The 15313-nt window shown below is 43.1% G+C and overlaps 1 protein-coding gene across 1 annotated transcript in view; it reads right to left on the bottom strand.

The window, feature by feature from the left end:
• SUSD5 (sushi domain containing 5) overlaps window positions 1–15313 on the bottom strand; it is an 80976-nt gene that overhangs the window by 54544 nt on the left and 11119 nt on the right. The window contains exons 2-3 of the mRNA XM_006890661.1: window positions 5573–5737; window positions 5341–5528 (exon numbers count right to left, since the gene is read on the bottom strand). Coding sequence (XP_006890723.1) covers window positions 5341–5528; window positions 5573–5737 — 353 coding nt within the window. The remainder of the gene's footprint in view (window positions 1–5340; window positions 5529–5572; window positions 5738–15313) is intronic.

The following is a 15313-nucleotide window of genomic DNA, read 5'->3' as shown; positions in this document are numbered from 1 at the left end:
ATCCTACCTACAAATAACAAAACCACCAGAAAAATTCTTTTGTGCATGAAATTATGAGATACATACCTAAGTAAAACATGTGTCCAAAGGAGAAATTGCAATGGAAATAAAAGCATATTTTCATTCAGGGGACAAAAGCTGTGGTGAAAGTAAAGCATATTTAAGGAACACTTATACCCTCAGATGCTTATATTTCTAAGATGACTAGTTGGAAATGTACAAAGCTAGAAGTCGAATGAAAGAAGTAATAAAAGATGTAGCCAAAAAAATAAATGAAATTGAAAGCAGAAAAACCATGAAGAAAATTAACAAAATGGCTTCATAAAAAAATAATAAAATAAATAAATTATTAGCAAACCTGATCAGGGTAATCATTATGCAAATTACCAATATCAAGACTAAAAGTGGACATTATGGATTCTACAGGCACTGAACAGAGAAGAGATCATGATGTCATATATTGAATATATTTGACACCTCAGAGAAACTGGACACATTTCTTTAAAAGCAAAATGGACATAAAGTGGGCTAAGAAATTATTAATATTCCTTTATCTGCTAAATAAGCTATTGAAAAATCTGCCTATAAAAACTTGAGGCACAAGTGGCCTCACTATCAAACATTTTAAAGAGAGGAAAAAACCAACAACAAAACCAACAAATTCATCTTACAGGAATCCTCTGAGAATAGAAGGAATTATAGTCATCAGAGCTATCAACAACTGGCAGGACCAGTCCAAGAAATCAAAACCATAAGCGAAGTACTTCATGAACCTACAGGCAATAATCCTAACGCGGTTTCCGTCATTCCAGGCTCAGCGCTAGTTCTTTTCTTCCCACTGTAAGTTCTACCTTTATCGTCCTCCCCGTCCATGCTCACAAAGACCCCATCCAGGACAGATGACTATGACTCATGATTTTCCCTTCAGCCCAGATCCCTTCGGTTCACCTCTCTCACCTGGACAACTCAAACAGTATCCAGTACAGAGTGTCTCTCTCTCCATGCAGATGTGCTCCAATACCACCCACTTTCCTGCATGGCAAACCAAGGCGATGTTTTCAAAATGCAAATCCAAGTGTCGTTAGGTCTTCCTACTCCAGTGCTCCAGAAATACCCACTATACAATCCTAACTTCACAAAAGCTTGAGCCCTTTTTCTCTAGCCGCTCTGTCAATCCATCTCACTGAAGGGCTTATCTTTTTTAATTTTGGTTGGACTTTCCAATTTGCATTTAAAATACTATAGAATAAGATGTCTTTCCCCAGGGATTGTCCCCTCTTGATAACTTTTCCTAAATCACGTGAGACAGAGTCTCCCTATTTATGCTTATAAGGAGTGTTCTGTCTCTATTTTTTCCTAGACAGATTTCTCATTCTGCCAGTCAACATTCTTCACAATCACCTTAATTCCGACGTATCAATTCTTTTCGGTCTTCCTCATTCATTACCAGCTTTACCATGTATATGAGGTGAATGAAAAAGTCATGGCTTGAATTAGGTGCACTTTAGTCTTCAAAGTGACATCTTTGCTTTTTAACATTTTAAAGAGCTGTGAGAGGGAGCTCTGGTGACCTAGTGGCAAGAAGTTGCACTGCAATCCCAGAGGTACACGGTTCGAATCCACCAGATACTCTGCTGGAAAAGGAGGGGTAATCTCCTCCTGTACCAGTCAGATCTCATTTGACGGTACACAAACACACAAACACACACACACACACACACACTAAAATTTAAAAAAAATTTAAAAAAAAACAACCACCAGCATTTTTTTTTAAAAAAAGAGCTGTTAGAAGCAGATGTACCCAATCTGTAATGTGTCATTTGATTTTTTGACAGCTGTTCCCATGAGTGTTGGCTGTTGATCCGAGATTAAGGAAATTCTTGACTGATCAGATCTGATCAGTTTCTCTAGGACTTGAAACCATTCAACGACTTCATTTGCTTTCCTGGATGAAGACAAAACGTGGTCTATGAGGTCTACGTGCCCCTCAGCCAATTTCTCTAGCATTACCTCGAACCACGTTCAGCTAACACCCTCAGCTCCAATCACTCTATCATCACGTGCCCTAGTTCTCCCACCACCTGCAAGGTTCTCTGTGTGCGTGTGTCCCGCTTAATCCCTCTCCGCTATAAAATTCACTCAACTTTCAGATCTTCCTGCACCAAATGCCCTCAGAACACTTTCCATCTTTTAATCTCCTCACTTAACCAAACTGTCATTTCAAGTTTTATTCCTTTAATTAGTTGCTTAAGAACTCTCGCCTCTCATTGGATTTTAGGTTCACTGATCGCAAAGACCTGTTTCTTATTTTATCCTTACCAGTAAGCTACAGTATGGATGGTGAAGAGTTTGAGATAGTTAACAGTTTTAGTTTGCTTGGCTTCATAGTCAACATTCTTGGTACCAGCAGCCAGGAAATGAAGAGACGAATTGCATTGGGAAAGTCAGCTGTGAGGGACCTCTCAAAAGTACTGAAGAGCAACAACATCAGGCTGGAGACTAATGTGCGCCTGATCCAGGCTATAGTCTTCGCAATTATATGCTATGCATTGGAGAGTTGAGCAGTGGCTAGGGATGATAGAGAATTGATGCCTTTGAGCTGTGGTGCTGGAGAAGAGTGTTGAACATATCATAGACTGCTAGGAGAACAAACAGGTTTGTCCTGGAGAGGATGAAGCCAGGATGTTTCTTGAAGTCAAGGATTCTGAAGCTTCGTCTGACATACTTTGGGCATACGGCATGGAGGGACTGGTCCTTGGAGAGGGACATCATGCTTGGCAGAGAGGAGGGACGGCGCAGGAGAGGAAGAGCCTCAATGAGATGGATCGATTCTGTGATTGGGGTGCTGGGAATGAGTTTGTCAGAGATGGTGAGGTTGGCACAGGATAGAGCAGGGTTTAGGGCTCTTGTACATAGGGTCGCTATGAGTTTCAGTGACTCTACGGCACATAACAACAACAGCAACCAGTAAGGGCAGTACCTGGCATATGAGAGCTACTCAGTAACTATCTGTTCAATTAACAAAACTTCTATAGTCATAACAGTGCAGGTACATTCAGATAATGCAATGATTTTTCATCTTTAAAAGTATGGAGATACAAAATGCACGTCTAATTGTTGTTATTAGTTGCTGTCAAGTCGACTGTGACTCTTAATCACCCTCGGAACATCAGATCTGAACCCTGCCTTATCCTGAACCATTCTCAGCACCTCTGATGTGCTCAAGCACTGTTAAGAATCACTGTATCAATCTTATAAAACTAGCAGGTTTCTAGTTGGAATTTTTTTCCCTTTGACTTCTTTTAAAGACATTTCTCTCCAATTAGATATTTTCCATTATCTGTCACATGTCACAGTATAGCTGAATATTTCTTATTCTCCCACCCATCCTGTTCCAATCCTAAATGCACACAACTAAATATGAAAAGTATGTAGAAACAAATCCTTCCATGATATCCTTACAAATTCTTATACATATCTTATCGAAACTGAAACTCAGCAAATGCAAGTTTCTTGAAAGGAAATCTAACTCTACTTCTCCACCAGGAAAGGAAGAAGAGAGGACAGGAGGCATTTCTGGCAAAAGAGAACAAGGAAGCACGTGCTCTCATACTGCTGCTACTTTCTTTTTGTCCTATGATATTTCTGCGTTTAATTTTCTACGACCCACATCAATAGACAGAATGTACTGACCACTATTTGACAGTCATTCCACTCAGTCATAATGCGTGAAGTCCGAACGCCTCAGGAAGCATACAGATGGTTGGTTCTCCAAAAGGAATTAGAGTTGGCTCAACAGCATATGTAATTCAAGTTAATAACATCTCAATTTATTCCACTTGCCATCTTTAAAATTAGTTTAATTTTCACAACTCAGTACCAAATAAGAAAAAGGGTGAAAACCCACTCAAACAACAAATCACTATGATTGCTAATAAGTAAGATGGTTATTTTTGTTTATTACACCTCCTCCAATGTTCTGAAATAATGGTCATGATTGCACATGATCGTGAATATACTAAAAGCCACTAAATGGTGCATTCCAAAATAGTGAATTTTGTATTACTTGATATTTATCTCAGCTTTATTAAGCAGCAATTAGCAGTGCCTTTACCAAAAGAACAAGAAAACAACACATCCTTAATTAGCAACAAAGAGCTCTTTAGCACTTGGGACAATATCTGTAATTTTTTTCTTGTTTTCTCCCTTTCCCCAAACTATCACACCTCTTTTTGTCCTATCCTCTAGTTACACCCAACATGGTTAAGTAGGAAAGACACCTTAATATCCCTGTTACAGGTCCAGGGCAGAGAGCTCTTCCCTCCAGCCACCCAGCCCGTCCGTCCGTCCATCCGGATTTGGAGTCACAGGAGCCCCTCGTGGGTGTGAGAGTGCCTGGCTCCGAAGCTGCTGGCCTCAGACCCTCCAGCACCAAGTCAACGGGGTTTTGTTTCCAAATCAAAACACAGCTGAATTCGCTTTTCTAAGCTGAACTGATGCGGACTCTGGTCTTTTAAAGGAATGATTAAAAGCTGAATGCAGCTTCAAGTAACAACAAAAGGGGGGGGGGCAATTAGTGATTTTGCAGTAAACTAGCCCCTAAGGTCTCCCTCCTCATCTCCCAGGGTATCTCCACCTTTACCCTTCTTTCCAATCACTGGCAATTTTATTTCCCATTTCCCCTATTATTCAGGTTTTTTTTAAATGTTATTTTTAACCGAAGTTTACAGGAAGATTGACTGGGTTTTCATTCATTCATCGTTGCCCACTATGCTCCCTCGCTCTGCCCGGGTTCACTCTGTAATGCATCTCTCGTTTCTGATTGTTAATTGCCATACATTTAATGTCTACAATTCTCGAATGTCTTCGTCCCTTTTCCCAAAACACTCTCCCCTCTGTCCTTTGCCTCTTTTCTTCCTATTCCTCTTTCTGATTATGCTGAACTAAATAAAAATGTCTGAAGCAATATTCTAAACACTGCCTTGCCGTCCAGAAGCGCATTCATTTACTACCCATTGAGATAAAAGAGATGGTGGAAGAAGACATCTCTCCAGTGCAGGTTCGAAGGCACCCCTCGACGTGACTTCATTTTAAAGAGTTCCCGGAGTTATCACAGAAGCTAGCGCCTGCAGCGCGCCTGGCGTGGAGGGAGGGTTCACGATATCGGGGTGGGGGGCGATGGGGCGCGGGCACGGGGGGACTTGGAAGGGCTGGATCAGAGCGTGGGGTGCAGGAAGTCGGCTCGCCTCGTTCCCTCCCAGGCTCTCCAGTGGCCGCGTGTTTTGGAGCGAGCAGCCCCAGCTAGCTTCGGATCCCCCGCGCGCCGCCCCGGACACTCACCATCGGCACGCACGGACAGGCGAGCCAGGCCCAGCAGGAGCAGCGCCGCTGACCACAGAGCGAGCAGGCGGCTCGCGGGGCCCCGGGGGCCGGGGGCGTCGGCAGCCATGGCGCGGGCGCGCGGGTGCGGGTGCGCTCCGGCGCCCCGGGAAGTGGCCGGCGTGCGCCCCTTGGCTGCGCGCTGCGCTCTGCTTGGCGAGCCCAGGGGGAGGAGCGCGCGGAGCCGGGAGGCCTGAGCTGCCGGGGCCAGAGCGCTGAGCCCCCACGAACTCCCGGGGGGGGGGGTCTCCTTCGTGGCGCCGGGGAGGCGGCCGCAGACGGGCCCCGCCTTCGCGTTGGGCACCTGGAGGCCTTGCTGCCAAAAGGGGCCTCGGCGGGGCGCGCGCGGTGGGCGCCTCTGGGCAGAGGGCGCGGGTGCGGGAGGCGGGGAGAGCAGGCGACAGGCTGCGGGGCACCCGCGCGCCCCGAGGTCCTCCCGAGGTCGTGCGCCCGGGAAGCCGAGCCCCTCCCAGAGGACTGTTAACAACTGCCCTCTGCTCCGGTTTGCAGCTGCGTACCTCCTGAAAAGGAGAGTTTAAAAAAAAAAAAAATTAAGAAGAATGCTACTTCATTGAAAAACAAGGAACTCATGAAATATTAGGCAAAATGGATGACCTTGGAGGACATTATGCTGAGTGAAATATCTCAGTCACAAAAGGACGAATATTGCACAGGGCCACTGTTGTAAAATGAGGCTGACATCATGGTTGAGGGAAGACAGAGAAGGAGGGAATCAATGACGTTTACTGCCTTGAAACAGAGGAGGAAGAGATTAAAAAAAGAATATATGATTGGGTATTTTTGTCATGACAGGAGTCCAGAATGAAGGCTGCACAGTGGAGTGGACTTGGGGGGAGGGATTGTATAACAATTAAAGAGTTTTTCTTTTCTTTTTCAAGGAGAAGCGTGAATGGGGGGAGGGAAAGGGGCTGGGCAGGAAGAAAAGTGCAACAATGAATGACTGGAAACCCTAGGTCTCTGTAAACTTTCATTAAAATTAATTAAAAAATTAAAAAGTGAATACATAAGAGCTATAAAAGACTTGGACAATTTGTTTTTTAAAAAAAGGAAGAAGAAGAATGCTACTTGCGGACCACATTCTAAGGAGTCAAACGCATGGGAAGAGCAAAACTCCACTTCCCTGAATAGGGTTCTTGAACATGGCTCAGGCCCCAGGTAATGCTTCCTTTACTCTTCCTGGTACCCTTGTTATTGTTGTGAGGTGCCACAGAGTTGAATTTGTGCTCATAGTGACTCTATGAAGAATGGATCTAACCTTACCCAGGATGCAGGCACGGTCGTCACCATCTCTGATGTATACGCTCAGGCCCATTGTTACCAGGACTGTATCAATCTGTCTTGTTGAGGGTCTTCTGCTTTTTCTCTGAACTTCCACTTTTCCCAGAAGGATGTCATTTCCCAAAGACTGGCTCCTCCAGATGTCTTGTCCAACATATATGAGATGAAGTTTCAGCATCTTTGCCCGTAAGGAGCCCCCTGGTACTCTTAGCATTCCGCAAAGAGAACTGATGGAATTGTTACCCCTCAAAGCTAGCAGTTTGACCCTGAGGCAACCTGAGTGATAGTCTTATTCTGGTCTTAGGAATCAACACCCTTTTAAGTGTCTCAACAAAGCCTGCTGCACAGATCCTTGCCCGCTCACCCCAAGCCTCTATCCTCACCTTCAGCCTTATTCAGTGGAGGAGAGGGAATTTACATTCATCATTGTTATTGTCATTGTGTGTCACTGAGTTGTAACCAACTCACAGCTGACCCTCCAGGGAGTTTTCAGAGGCAATACATTACCTGGGAGGGGGTTACTCATCCTTCTCCTGCAAAGCATCTGGTGGCTCTGAACTGCGTACCTTTGGGATCCCAGCGTGCCTCCATACCACTAGACCATCAGGGTTCCCATTCTTCACAGGTGGAGTAGTAATCAGTATTGCTGTTATGGGGACAAGGGTACCACTCTAGTATGTACAAATTCCTCTTTTTCCCCTCTCTCTTTTTTAATAATATGTGTGTGTACTGTCAAATTGGATCTGACTGGTACATGAGAAGATTGTCCCTTCTTCTCCAGCAGAGCATCTGGTGGATTCGAACCACACACCTCTTGGATTACAAATCCCTTTTATATTAATGTAAACTCATTGTCTGACTCACTGGGTCGGAACTGACCATAGCTGACTCTCCAGCGGGTTTCTGAGGCTGTAAATCAGGAGATTGATTACCCATCTTTCTCCCACAGAGCAGCTGATCGATTTGACCAACCAGGGAGGTACCACCTGTGTGTTAGCAGCACAATTCCCTGATGGAGAGGGGCCCCCACAGCTCCCTCAATTTAGGACTGCTCAACAAATACCTACAGTGTGCTGGTTGCACCTTCTCTCCTGTTGGATCTTGAATGATCCTTTAAATGTTCTAGAAACGGCCCTACTCCAGTGTAGAAGAGATTGAACAAAGTGCCGTATGCTGTGTGGAACAGATGATCTCCCATTTCACGAACTTAGAAAGACATATTGACAGACTTAATTTACCTACTTTTCTTTTTCGAGCGTGAAAACTGAGAGTAGAACCCTCAAATCTACCAGATGCTCTGCTGGAGAAGGAGGGGCAATCTCCTCCTGTACCAGTCAGATCCAATTTGATGGTACACACAGAAAACATAGTAAAATAAAATTTAAAAATTTTTTTTAAAAACCAACTGAGTGTAGAACCCACATCTGACTTACTACAGATGTCATTTTTTTTAAGTTTTTGGGATGCATGAGGCTGTTACTAATGACTAATTCCTTTGGAGAATAAAACTTGGCTTTTTAATTCCAAATAATTCTAGGTGTTAAGTACAGTGAGTCTTGGAATCATTCACACATAAGTATAAATTCATTTACTTCGCTGCTTCCCACATAACAGCTAGCTGGTACCACAAGGAGTGAGACTTCACATGTCTGGGATGAAGGGGACACTTTAGAGTGAGTCAGTGTGGAGAATAGAGGGGAGGTGTCAGAAGGCAGGGCCAGGAGCCACCAACAGACTCGCTCACAGCTCCAGCGCTGTGCCTAGCAATGCTTCTGTAAGGGTTCATCCACTACTCCCGCCGAGGTCAGTTTGTTACCATTGCTCTAACAAAGCAGCACAAACAGGATGGCTTATCAGAACAGAAACTGATTGACGCTCTGGAGGCTGAGATCCCAATGCGGCATGTCAGCCATGTTTATCCCAGAAGACCTGTCTGTGGTGGGGAAGAGGCTCCCTCACGGGAACTGTGATGATTGTAGAGGAATAAAGTATGACAGGGGAAAGAGGGTGTGAAGAGACAGCCTAATCTCTCCTTCTGGGAGCCCTGGTGGTTAAGCTCTCAATTGCTCACAGGGGGTTAGCTTTACAACCACAGCCCGAGCTGGAGAAAGATGGGGCAGTTTGTGAGTTGAAGCTCTATCACTTTTGCCTCCAAGAAGCATTATGACTATATTTGCTCCAAGACATATTTGTTTGTCAACAGCGATATGATGGGATTGAAAAGACCATCACTTTTCTTAGTCTCATGGTTGTCCTCAAGGTGACTTCTTTATAGTAGAGTTTCCCAGGACAATGTGCCATTTAATTTTCTTTTTTTTTTAAATTGCTGCTTCTAGGGTATTGATTATGGATCCAAGTAAAATGAAATCTTGGACAACTTTACTCTTCCTTTTAAAAAATTTTAAAAATTTATTTTAATGAAAGTTTACAGAGACTTTGGATTTCCATTCATTTATTGTTGCACACTTTCCTCCCTGCCCACCCCTCCCCCCAGTTCGCTTTTCTCTTTGAAAAGTAAAAAATAAATTCTTTCATTGTTACACAATCTCCCCCCCACTCTGTCCACTCCACTATGCAGCTTTCATTCTGGACTCTTGTCATGACAATAATACCTAATCATATATTCCTCCTAAATAGTTCTCTCCCTCATCTGTTTCAATGCAGTATACATTATTTATCCCCTCTTTTCTTAGTTTCCTCCCCACCCCGGTGTCAGTCCCACTTTACAACAGTGGCAGCATGCAGTATTTGTCCTTTTGTGACTGAGATATTTCATTCAGCATAATATCCTCCAGGGTCACCCATTTTGCATAGTATTTCGTGAGTTTCTTGTTTTTCAATGCTGCATAGTATTCCATTGTGTGAATATACCACAGCTTCTCTATCCATTCGTTTGTTGATGGGCACTTGGGTTGTTTCCAGCTCTTTGCTGTTGTGAACAAAGCTGTGATAAACATGGGTGTGCATATATCTTTTTTTGTATTGTATTACTGAGTGGTCCAGTTCATGTAGGTGCTTCCTATTGGTTGAGTCACTTGAAAGCTTGAGAGCACGAAGCATAGTAGTTACGAACGGTAGACATCATTCTCCCAGGTCCCAGCAAGGCAGAAAAAGAGGGATACGTGGATCTGGGGAGGTAAACAGAAAGCAGCCAACACAGTCCATTTACATAGTCATCTTCTTTCATTTGGGTACAATAGGAATGATAGTAATGACAAACTTGAAAATGCAAAATCATACCAACTTCCGTATTAGCTGAGGCTGATATCAACTCACTAATATCTGATTCAGAGTCTAAATTATCAGAGGCTCAGATTTTTCCTTTTTTAAAGGAATATTATTTAGTATTGTGAATGCTGCAGTTGCTGTTGATTGCCTTTGAGTCGAGCAGGACTCATGGTGACCCTTTGGACAAAAGGCCTGAACCTCCTCTCCAACTATCGACACTTATCAAAGTTCATAGAGTTTCCGGAGGCATGTTGTTTAGGAAGTGGATGCCACTCCTGCTTCCAAGCCTGTCGTAGTATAGCTGAGAGATCAGCTGGCCCAGTGAGCAGAAAGCGATGCTACCAAGCCAAAGGTGGGTGATTTTTAAGCCGCGGCCCTCGGGCCTGTCTTTCATTGGTTTTGTTCAGACATTCCTCTAGGTCGTATAGCCCTGGTGTACAAGTTGCCGTCCCACAGTCACTTGTGGTTGCTGTGAGGCTGAACACTGTGACACTGATGTGTCAAATACATTAATGGTTGGCTACCCAATGCGGACAGAGAGTGGGGTGGAGCTCTCCGATTAAAACAAGCATGGAAGGAGGAGTGGCATCCACTTCCATAATAGCTTGCCTCCGGAAACCCTATGAACCTGGAGAGAGGATGAAAGGCACCCAAGAGTCAAGGACTCTCCTTCATAGGGTCGCTATGAGTGGCCTGCGACTCAATGGCACTTAACAACAACAACATGTGCCATTGAGTTGTCTGCAACCCTATGTACAGCAGCTCTTAGCAAAGCTAATATAAATCAAAAGGAGAGGCCTCTAGTCTGCACTTCTACCTTCTATACATTCTTATTGAGTAACCTGTGAGACACACACGCAATCTCAGCTGGAAATGTCATGTAACGTGGAAGATAACCCAGGACCCATCACATTCTTTCTCATCATTTCCTGATGTAATAAAACTAGCTTCTCTTCCCAGGACAGTATGCAGAAGGATCAATAACTCAAATGTGCTCGGACACACGTGGATAGACATATTTAAGTCCTCATGACTTCTGGTCATTGTGGAAGAAGTATTAAAAGCCTCTGTAAGCCACTTCATTTGTTGTTGCTCTTGTCTGCTTTCTAGATGACATTGACTCATAGCTGACCTTCCCGTGGGTTTTCAGAGTCTGTAAATAGGGCAAGAAGATTTTACCCATCTCTCCTTCTTAGCATGGCTGCTGGATCCAAACCACTTGCGTTTGGGTTGGCATCTGACTTAGCAGACAGTTGTTCAGTTTTTAAAAAGTTTTACATGCGACATGAAGTTGCCTTGTCACCAACCAGTCTGTGGGAAATGTGGGACACTGTTAGATTTTTGTGAAAAGAGGCTGAAAATAGGAACTAAGGGATCTTGTCAGAGAACATTTAGTATGTTATGTGAAAGCTCTTGCTTTGGGAAAGGATCAAATGCTACGTGGCATATAGCTAGAGCTCTCAGGGTTCTGTCTAGTAAGTTTTTACTTTCTAATAAATGTTTTCTGTAGGGATTACTTTAAGAATTGAATGTTTAAGACATCATACTAGGAAAGGTGGAGGTTCAGACAAGGAGAGGAAGACCCTGCACATGGTGGATTGAGACAGTGGCTGTAACAATAGTCTTGAGCACGTCAGAGACATGAGGACGGCTCAGGACAGGGCAAGTTTCCCGCCTGTTGTCCACACGGTCCCTGTCACAGTCAATTCGAAGGCACAAAACATCAACAACTCTACTTTCATGTCTCAAGAGAGTTGGCCACAGGCATGTAAGTTGTCCAAAACGTTTGTTCCCTCATGGGATGGAAGGAGATCACTGACAATATGAAAATCAGAATATATTAATCTGCTGAAGAATCATTAGCAACCACTACAGAAGTTCTTGGTTATTTTCAGGCTGCTGTTCAAAGACAGCAATTTGGAAGACAACGTTTTAACTAACATGTGTAGTGCAGAAGGCCTATTTACATATCACTGTATGAACATGACTTTTCAATTAGATCAAATGACTGTTCTTCCAAAAACGAGTTTCATTCTTTTTTATTTCAAGCTTTCTTGTGCACATATGCTGCTTCTATTAATGGTTAAATGAGCCTAGTTCCATGGTGGTGCCAACAGAGACTTTAAATAGAAACATGGTTCAACTCTTTTCATCTAATATGTGAAATCAAAATAAGTGTTTTAGAAGCTCATCCTGTTAAGGAAGAAATATTTTATGTTATTTAACCAAATATGCTAACATTGAACTGTTTCTGATTCATAGCAACCCTATAGGATATTATGTAATTGACCCAGAATGTTTCCTAGGCTGTAATATTTTTTTAAGGAAGCATTTCTTTAGATGCTTTGAAACATCAAATTCTATAACCAGCTTTCAAAGTTTTCCCATTTTTTGCCACGAACAACTTATCCCCTTAACAGTCAAGTGCAATGCATTTCAGAAAGAGGCTGTAATTTTAATGGAAATAGACTGACATTTTTTTCAGCCTCAGAGCAACTGGTGGATTCAAAACTTTCACCTTTCAGTTAACGGTTGAACACTTAAACACTAGGCCACCACAGCTTCAACTTAAGGATATTGTTAATAATTTTTTCTAGTGGCTATACAAATATAGATTTTGCTGCTAAAATAGTATTTACACTGACTTAAGAAATGTCTTGATTTTTTAAAAATTCTTGAGTAAATTCTAATGCCATGATTTGTCATTTCAAGCAAGCTATGATATTCTTTAGTTGAGGTAACTTTTTTATAATTTATTTGATGGTGTTTTCTTTCCTCATTGAATCTTTATTTCTCCCCTATTTGAAAAAAATGTCTCTGCTTTTAACATGTCAAATTTCCTGGAATCGCCCTCTCATTTTCTGATTTTCTCTCTTTCCTTTACTGCTATATTTTCTGGAAGATTTTTTTCCTGCTTTATCCTCTAACCTGTCTCCTGTCTCTTGAGTTTTCATTTTTATATCATGTCTGAGTTTTCTAGCGTTCTTTTTTCTATACTCTGAAGAGTCCCCTTCTCAAGGCCGTTCGCTCTTTCTCATTATTGTCACGTCAGGACTCAGAGCTGACCCTGCAGGGGGGTTTCAGAGGCTGGAAGTTGCATGAGAGGAGATTGCCCATCCTTCTCCCACAGAGCAGCTGGTGGATTTGAACTACTTGTCTTTGAACTGGCAGTGCAACTCCTTACCCTTACACCATTAGAGTTCCTTATGAGCCCATTGATATTGTTGTGTGCCCACAAGTCAGAGCCAACTCATAGCTGATTCTCCAGAGGCTGTAAATGGCACAGGAGGAGATTGCCCATCCTTCTTCCACAGAGCAGCTGGTGGATTTGAACCGGGTGCCTTTGGGATTGCAGGGCAGCTCCTTAGGCCGCCATGAGGGCATTAGGTTCTTGCTTTTAAGGGTTCTGTCCACACTCTGTCTCCTCTAGGTTGTTTTTGTTTCCGTCTTCGTGTGCGGTTCTCTCTTCATTGCTGTCAAGTAGGACCCACCTCATATCTGACACTCCTCCACAGGTTTCTGAGGCTGGGAGTTGACTACTCATCTTTTTCTCACAGAACTGCTGAGAGGTGCAGAGATGCCTTTGGGTTCGCAGTGCATTTCCCTACATACTACACCACAGAGCTCCCTCCTATCTCTTTGGTCTATTTTTACAGTTCGTTTCTCTCAGATGTTGAATGATTCTGTGTTGTCTGTTCATCAGCATTTGAAGTCATTAAAGGATGTGCACTGTCTGAACTTTGATAAATGTTGATAGTTGTAGAGGGGCTTCAAGCCTTTTTGTTCATAGGGTCTCTATGAGTCTCAACTCAAAGGCAATCAACAACAACTGTCCCAACACTCTACAGAAGAAACCATCACAGTGATGAAATATTTTCATTTGTTGTTGTTACGTGTCCTCGAGTAAACACGATACTTTCATAATCTTTCTAGGCAGCAATGCTACAACCCATAGATTACACATTTATTTACCACTAGCAATCCAGTAGAACCAGGCGCATCCTTACAAAGCATTCCAAGGATTAGCACACTTTTGCTAGCAGACACTCTCAATTGCCTTTTTGGTTTGGCTTCACCTAGAGGGTTGTCATTAAGGAGATCAGACTTAAATAACTACTTTCTTTCCTGAGAGGGTCTTACAAAGACTAAAGAGAAGGGTGGGTAACTACTGAAGGGTGGGTAGTTACTGGTGGATAACTACTTTCTAGACTGTGTTTATTTGGTATCAGAAACTCATCAAATCAGAGCAAGAGTTCTGTGGAATTGGTAGCATTATCTCCATTTAGCAAACATAGATTTTCCCCTCAAAGTTTATACTCTTTCTCCAAAGTCACAAGGTAGGAAGCCGGGTCGTCAGCGACCATCTCCACAGTTTGGAGGAACCATAACAAATGGGAAGAGGGCCTTGTTCAAAGGCTCGGATGGGGCAGTTTCCCTGGCAGTGATCCTCCGTGGGGCTGGAAAGGCAGCGCAGGGGGCTTCTACTGGAACGGACGTTGGCCCTTCTGTTGTCTGTGTGTGTTTGTGTGCAGATAAAGTTTAGCTTCTCCTTCAGTGACACGGCTGGTGTCAATGTCTCCACTCTTCTGTCTCTAAGATCATTGTATAACAGGAAACTTTGGCCCTCCATGATTTTATTGAAGAATCTTGGAGCCCACTTTTGTCATCGATAGTTGCTATTCCTGGTCCTTAACCATTCTCAAGTTGTATTCTGTGCCAACTGCTACCATTTATGGCTGTAGTTAGAGGGGGGGTGTTTGGTTGTTGTTGTTTATATTTTTCCCCTAAATTAAATTCAAGGCTAAAATTGCTCAGAAAATGTAAAAAAAAAAGCATTTGCAATGACTAAATCACTGAAAATACAAAATTTGGTCATTCTATTTCCAGCCTCGTTTCTGTCCATACTTCTCCAACTACCCTTACTTCTTCATTATTTTCAACTTTGGCATTCCCAGTTTTCAGTCAAGCACCTCTCCAAATTATTGAGGAACAATGATGTCTGTTTGAGGACAAAGATGTACCTGATTCAGGCCGTGTTCTTTTCAGTTGCTTGCTATACATCTGAGAGCTGGACAGTGATTAAGGATGACATAAGAAGAATTGATGGCTTTGAGCTGTGGTGTTGGAAAATAGTACTAAAGACCCTATGGACAGGGAAGAGAACAAACAGAAATGTCTTGGAGATGGTAGAGTTCTCCTTGGAAGCAAAGATGATGAGGTTTTGTCTCACATACTTTCCTTATGTTGCTAGGAGAGGTTATTCGTGGGAGATGGACATCATACTTGGGAAGGTGGAGGGTCAGTGAAAGAGAGGAAGGCCCTCAACCAGGCGGATTGACACTGGGACTACAGCAAGGGGCTTGAATGTGTCAGAGATTGAGGATGACACTGGATAAGAGTGTTCAGA

Source organism: Elephantulus edwardii, unplaced genomic scaffold, assembly GCF_000299155.1.
Source record: "Elephantulus edwardii isolate Elephantulus edwardi_28Jun2011 unplaced genomic scaffold, EleEdw1.0 scaffold00091, whole genome shotgun sequence".
NCBI lineage: Eukaryota > Metazoa > Chordata > Mammalia > Macroscelidea > Macroscelididae > Elephantulus > Elephantulus edwardii.
This window is presented reverse-complemented; position numbering and strand designations above follow the sequence as displayed.